The 7,051-nt window shown below is 28.8% G+C and overlaps 1 protein-coding gene across 2 annotated transcripts; it reads left to right on the top strand.

Annotated features, from left to right (window-relative positions):
* The first annotated feature begins 1,078 nt into the window (after positions 1-1,078).
* Positions 1,079-3,118, top strand: LOC123902314. 2 transcript variants are annotated; one of them, XM_045952002.1, is made up of 4 exons: positions 1,079-2,390; positions 2,472-2,556; positions 2,650-2,782; positions 2,870-3,118. In XM_045952002.1, the coding sequence occupies exons 1-4, from the start codon at positions 2,375-2,377 to the stop codon at positions 3,026-3,028; spliced, it is 393 nt and encodes a 130-aa protein (XP_045807958.1). In that variant the 5' UTR covers positions 1,079-2,374; the 3' UTR covers positions 3,029-3,118. The 2 variants fall into 2 exon arrangements, 1 of the variants encoding a protein (XP_045807958.1); XR_006807550.1 differs by having other exon boundaries at positions 2,166-2,390; positions 2,489-2,556; positions 2,870-3,021.
* Positions 3,119-7,051: the final 3,933 nt, after the last annotated feature.

The raw sequence follows: 7,051 nt of genomic DNA, 5'->3' as shown, positions 1-7,051 counted from the left end.
TTCATTAATACCGGTAAAAAAATCTTTTATATAGAAAATAGAAATTTTAACATCATCACAAACTAAATGCATACTCACCATCATCTCTTTTGATATTTACTAGATCAATAAGAAAAAAATTCTAAATAAAAAATCAACAATGAATTAGTAGCAATCATTTGTGTATAATTTAATTTTTACAACGTCTATAATCAACAATGAATTATCTGTACTTTTCGTTTAAAACTTGAGGTTGACACAAAATCATTTGTTGGAGTTTTGAATTAGCACAAAAGAATAGTATGATATATGTCTATATACAACTATACTACCAAAAATTATACAACCACACTTTTTAGTACAATATACAAACTCGAAATAATTCATTCATGTTACTAACTCGACTCATCTTAAATTTTGAATTATTATAATCTTAATCTTAATCTTAATACTATACATTTGAGGCTTATTTTCTAAGCCTCATTTAATGCAAATTTTCAAATGCTTTGCTCACATTCATCCTCACATATTTGTATTTATTGCTCAATTTCAAATGTTTTGCTCACAATCATCCTACAATATTTGTATTGAATATAGATATTTTAAAAAGGAAATATGTTAACTAATTTTTTTTCCGAGATTTGTCACAGCATCTGTATTATGACCGAGATTTGTCACTAATTGTAGGATATACTATAAAACAGGAATATATGAGATTGCTCACTAATAATATGTAGTTTTTTTTTTCCGGAAATTGTTATTAATTATTTATATAATTTTTTTTTACACAAAAAATTCAAATAATCAAATATATAATAATATAATAATATATAAAAAGGAATTGATTATTTACATTCAATACAAATTGATATTGATAGGCATAATTTTTTTTTTCGGCAATTGATTATTCTATATATTGACATTCATATATTTGTCCATTTAATTTAATTTAATTTTTTTTTTCCGGAAATTTGTCACAACATCTGTATTATATTGATAGACATAATATATAGTTTTTTTTTCGGAAATTGTTATTAATTATTTATATAATTTTTTTTTACACAAAAAATTCAAATAATCAAATATATAATAATAATAATATATAAAAAGGGAATTGATTATTTACATTCAATACAAATTGATATTGATCGGCAAATATGTAATTATGTTTATAAAAAGTAATATTAATGTGGTGATCCTATTTCATAGCAATCAAAGCTGTCAAATTGTGGCACAATAGTATTAAAAAGGAAATATGTGGGGAAGATTGTTGCTTATAGTTTTTATGCTTTTTTTTTTTGGATCGCAAATATGTGGGGATGGTATGGATAAAGTCATTGTTTGTGTCTTGATTCAAATCATGTGCATAAAACATTCCTAAATTTTTATTAGGGTAATTTAAAAGGAAACATTTAATTTGACCAAATTACTCATATGTCCTTTTTTCACTATATATAGGACCTTAATCTCAACCCTAAAACTCATCATTTCTCAATTCTCTTCTCTTTAGTTATAGTTATATCTCTTTGTTTATTTTCATTGTTTTTTATTTACTTGAATTTTTAAGAAAATGCCTCCAAAATATAATTATATTTCTGAAATTTCTCCATCCAAAGAAACATGGAATGTATTGGTTAGAATTGTTCGCATGTGGTTTGTTAAAGATATGAATAGAGATGTGCTGCCATATTCTTTAGAAATGGTTTTGATGGATAAGAAGGTTTATTCACATCTTGATTTTCAATTTATTTTTTAAATTTTTTAAGCAATCATATCTAATTTTTTTTTTTTGTGTGTATTCTAGGGTGAAAAGATCCATGCAACAGTTCGAAGAACATTAATTTACAAATATGAAAAGGAACTCACTGAGGGCCATGTGTATTCCATAAGCAACTTTAGTGTTGCCACTAATGTGGGATCATATAGAACCACCAATCATGCCTATAAAATTAATTTTCAATTTGGAACTAAAATCAAAAAATTTGATGACAAGTTGATACCTGCTAATATATACATGATCAGTGAACCTCATAAGATTTTTAATGATAACTATGATACCGATTATTTGATAGGTTTGTCTATAATATATACTTAGCATAAAATTAAATAAACTTTCGTTTGTCTATAAAACTAAGACTTTCGTTTGTCAATTATTTATTTATTTTTTTAATAAATAAATAATGTAAAGTACTCCAAATTTTTAACCCAATACATCAAGTTTTTTTCTTTTATTTTTATTTATATTTTGGGATGGAGAGAGTAACTTATTAATCTTTATGTTTTGTTTAGTTATCGATTTAAGTGTATTCTACGTGGCCATTATGTGGACAAGCTGATTAATTTTTTAAAGTCTGATGCATCCGACAGTACATGTGTTGTATTGCTTTTTGGAAGGATGAATTTTTGGAAAGGTATCACATAACCCTCACCGTGTAATTTTAATAAGGCTTCGATGCTTAAACAAAATTCAACATAACTAAATTATAATTCAGGTATACCTACTGTTCAGAATTTCGGACAATATACAAGGGTGTTATTCAATCCAAATATTGATGCCGCTGCAGAATTGAAGCAAAGGTTTATAGTTTTCTCCTATTTACAGTATATACACGGAGTAGTTTGGAATGCATTTTATGTTCACTTAATAAAATATGTCTTTTATATCTATAGAATGCTGGACAGAACAATTTCTAAGCCTCATTCGATATATGCAATAAATGAAACTACAAAAGCACATGTATTGGATCAGTGGGTGTACAAAACAATTAGACATACTCTATCAACCCTTGGTTTATGTGCAATGGTAACCATTACTGATATTGATTTGTTTGTCTATTTTCATTTTAGATTTATGAAGTTGTACCTAAGTTGTCACAATTAAATATTGCAGGGGTCGGTGTACGCTATATTGGGCAAAGTAGAACATTTGGAACCTAACTGCGATTGGTGGTATTTATCCTGTGTATGCAATACCAAAGTGATTCCTTATGATAATATGTATTATTGGAGAACATGCAGTAGACGTGTTTTAATTGTTAGTCAAGGGTAAACATTTATTTTTTAAAATTTATATCAAAAGAAAATGTGTTTATTTATGGGTCATTCTAATATATCTAATGAAAGCATATATTAAGTTTAATTTAATAGTACTTTATGCTCATAAAATACAAAAATTTTAATATGAGATGTGTGAGCTCATGTAGCACAAATCCGTTATTACTTTAAATGAGATTCAACGTTTGATGATATATTTTTGTTAATGGTGTCAATAAATCGTAAGTTTGATTTCCTAAAATTTGACCATTAGTTTAGATATCACGAAAAGAAATTATATGAGTTATTTGATTTTCTAAAAATCGACCATTATTTTTTATCATGCGTTTTTTGTTACTCTATTCATCATAATTTTTATTTATGTTGTAAACAAAAATAAGTAAATTTTTAAAGGTTTGCCCCCGTGCTTGGCACGGGTATCATACTAGTATAAACAATTCAACACTTTTCAACCGGTTTAATTAGCCACTTTTAAAATCCACTCTTATATTTATACAAACTTCATCTCACTGTTGCAGAAAGTTCTTGTTTTCATTTTTATAACATATTATTGCTACGAGAGATTGTTATGTTTTTGTCAAATAGCGGTGCTTGTGCTTCGGTTTGAATCGATTTTGAGGCAAAAACTCATCCCATCCAAAAATAAATTTATTTGCAGTTCAGTTCAATTTTTAATAATAAATAAAAAAATTCGATCCGATCCAACGGTTTTCATAAAAGAACATCCAAACACATACAAAAATATTCGGTTTTTTTTTGTTTTCGATTTTTTTATCGATTTGCGATTTTTATTTGAATTTGCTTGAATTTGAGTACCCCTAGTCCTAGTTGCTAGAATTTTATTTTTTAAAGTAAATAAGTGTCGTGTCCAAAGTTTAAATCCGGTCCTTGCATATATAGGGCCTGTTTGGATTAGCTTATTTTTGAGCTTATGCAAACAACTTATGCTATTTTTATGTATTATTATAAGTTTGTCAAGATAGTTTATGATAAAATAGCTTATAAAAATACAATTTTCACTAGTGTGAACTTATAAAATAACATAAAACCTAATTTATATTGCATAACCTGATTGCATAAGCTCAAAAATAAGTTAATAAAAACAGACCCATAATATGGTATCCATACAAAACAACATATTTTTAAAGACCAAAATAATTATAAAATATATATATATTATAACAAAGCATCACATATTCATAGATTTGAATTACCATTTACCTATTTTTAATTTTGTTGCATTCTTAAGCTATTAGATTCGCATTGCTTAAGCTGTTATTAAGTGCATAGAGAGTGCCTTTCAACCAAAAATATACTACATGCAGAATTCGTGAAAATGTCGTGAAATATATTTTCGCTTGATTCAGCATTTTCCCTAAGTAAAAATCGGTTTGCTTGCACTCAAATGTATAATGCATTCAAGCGGCCGGTACATATGTGGATGTTAGAACATTTGATCCAATGATCACAAATGTGCCGAGTGCATGAACGTGTAAACAATTTGACCGGAAAACAAGGCAAGTTCTAACATGTACAAGTGCACTATATGGTGCACGGTGCACAAGTTAGCATTTTCATTATATCGAATACGAATTTTATAAAATCCACCATTGGATTGGAAGTTTATATCATATAGATCATCCATAAAAAAAATTAAAAAATTAAAAAATCATTTGATATGTTATTGAGACTCGTAAAGATTAACGGTGTTTAATAAAAATTTATAAACCCTTAATTTTAATGAGTCTCAATAACATATTAAATGATTTTCAATATTTTCAAAAAAAATTATGGATGATCTATATGATATAAACTTTCAATCAAACGGTGAATTTTATAAAATTCGTATTCGTTATAATAAAATCACTAACTTGTGCACCGTGCACCATATGGTAAAGTTAGCCAAAGCCGAAAAACAATTGTAAATACTGATAAAATTTAATTCGATTTTAGAGATTCACATTCAAAATTACTAGTAATTGATTTTTTTTTTCTCTCCACTTTATTATGTGTAATCTAACATTTTGGCCACATTCTAATCAAGAGTTTTAGTTAATAATTGGATTGATTAGACAAAATATAATAACAGAATATAGACCAAGTCATTGCTTCCTCTTTTGTGTCTACCAAAAGGCAGACACTTTTTGCCTAACGAATGTATGTTCTTTTGGAGAAGGGAGCACAAAATCGTGGATAATAATATTTGGTATATACATAGGACACATATTGCGTGTATGTAATGATAATTTGATTTGATAAGTTACAACTTAAATACTAGAACTCTGCTGAATATTGGACTTTTCAAGTCATTCTTCATCAACATTGACTCAATATCTTTTCATAAGACACTAAACAGTAAAATAATGCATTACTATAAGATATGTCTCATCCTTGTTCCGTTTTCATATATAAATGTCCTTTTCTTGCTTAGTATAAAAGAGTTGTTTCAGACTTTCACCATCCTAATGCAATATTTTTTTCGAGTAACATTGTAGTTTCTGTTCATATAACACGTTAGAAATTTGTCCTCTTAAATGGATCCAATCCAAGTAACTTGAGTGGAATCATTAAACTTTCTGAATTTCAAAGATTCTATATTAGAAATTAAGCAAAAAAAGTCTTGGAACATATAATTTGATATATTTTCTAATGTGCTGCACGAGCAGATGTAACACAAAAGAAAATTTTGAAGACATGTCACGTGCCATTGTCATTATAGTAACCAATTAAATGATATTTTTCTTTGTGGTGTTTTGTCTCTTAAAGACACGTTATTTCATCCCTTGCCACATCCAAGTCCAACTTACTGGTAAGGACAAGCGCGTAAGCGCACGAGTGCCTGATTCATACCTTTGTCTTGGATCTTATTATCTGATTTTTACTGTTCTTGAGAGTATGGTAATTGTAAAACCTTTCTACTTACCAGCTATTCCAGAATTGAATGAGTCCGTATTGTAATGAGTGAAGGTTGTTTTAAGATAAAATTCAGAGGCGAGGTCAAGAGTTCCGATCGAATCAAACGCAAGTTCTATTGTATAAGTACTTCTCTCTCCGACTTCCTGCATGCACCTACCCGGACCCTGCAAAAATTAGACTGAAGTTTGGTTTTTTTCTTTTTGAAAAGGTCAAAGAAAAATAATTAAGTGTTTTTTTTTTGTCAAGGAAAATGTTTTATTATTCAAAAGTGTTAAAATTTTGATTGACATTAAATATTAACCATTCATTTAAATTTATCCAATGACTTACAAGTGATCACTTAAAGTCTTGCGTGACTTGATATATTTTTCATGATATTTTGATTTCATGATTTGGATTTCATGATTTTTTTTTACTAAAAATAAACGATATTCATTCAAATTGACAAAGTACATCAATGCAATATAAATTCAAATTCGCTAAAAACAAAAAAGATGAATCTATGAACAAACTCACACCATCCATATTAATAGCATGACCTTACATTTATTCTATTTTGTGAGGATGCATGAGAGTTTTTTTTAACCGTCTGAGCCATGGTAATCAAGAGTTCGGCCACGAGTTGAATAAAGTCTGGTTATGAAATTGTTCACACTAGGAATCAAACTTGAGTTTTCCCGAATGATTCGTCCTAAGAGGTGCTCATTAACCACTAACCCATGTGGGAACAATTCCTAGCCGGACTTTCCTAACCTTGCAGCTTCAAAAAAAAAAAAGGGTTGCAGATCAGTCATCCGACTTCAAAGGAAAAATAAAGCGTGTTGGGTCAGTCATCCCGGCTTTAAAAGAAAAATAAAGGGGTGCGGGCCAGTCATCCCGACTCCAAAAGAAAAATAAAGGGTACGCCAGTCATCCCGACTTCAAAAGAAAAATAAAGGGTGCGGGTTAGTCATCCCAGCTTCAAAAGGAAAATAAAGGGATGCAGGCCGGTCATTGCGGCTTCAAAGGAAAATAAAGGGTGCGGGTTAGTCATCCCAACTTCAAAAGAAAAATAATGGTGCGGATCTTTCATCCCAGCTTCAAAATAAAAGGGTGCGGGTCA

Source organism: Trifolium pratense, linkage group LG1 (assembly GCF_020283565.1).
Source record: "Trifolium pratense cultivar HEN17-A07 linkage group LG1, ARS_RC_1.1, whole genome shotgun sequence".
Taxonomy (NCBI): domain Eukaryota; kingdom Viridiplantae; phylum Streptophyta; class Magnoliopsida; order Fabales; family Fabaceae; genus Trifolium; species Trifolium pratense.
The sequence above is the reverse complement of the archived record's forward strand: the minus strand, read 5'-3'. Positions and strand labels throughout refer to the sequence as shown.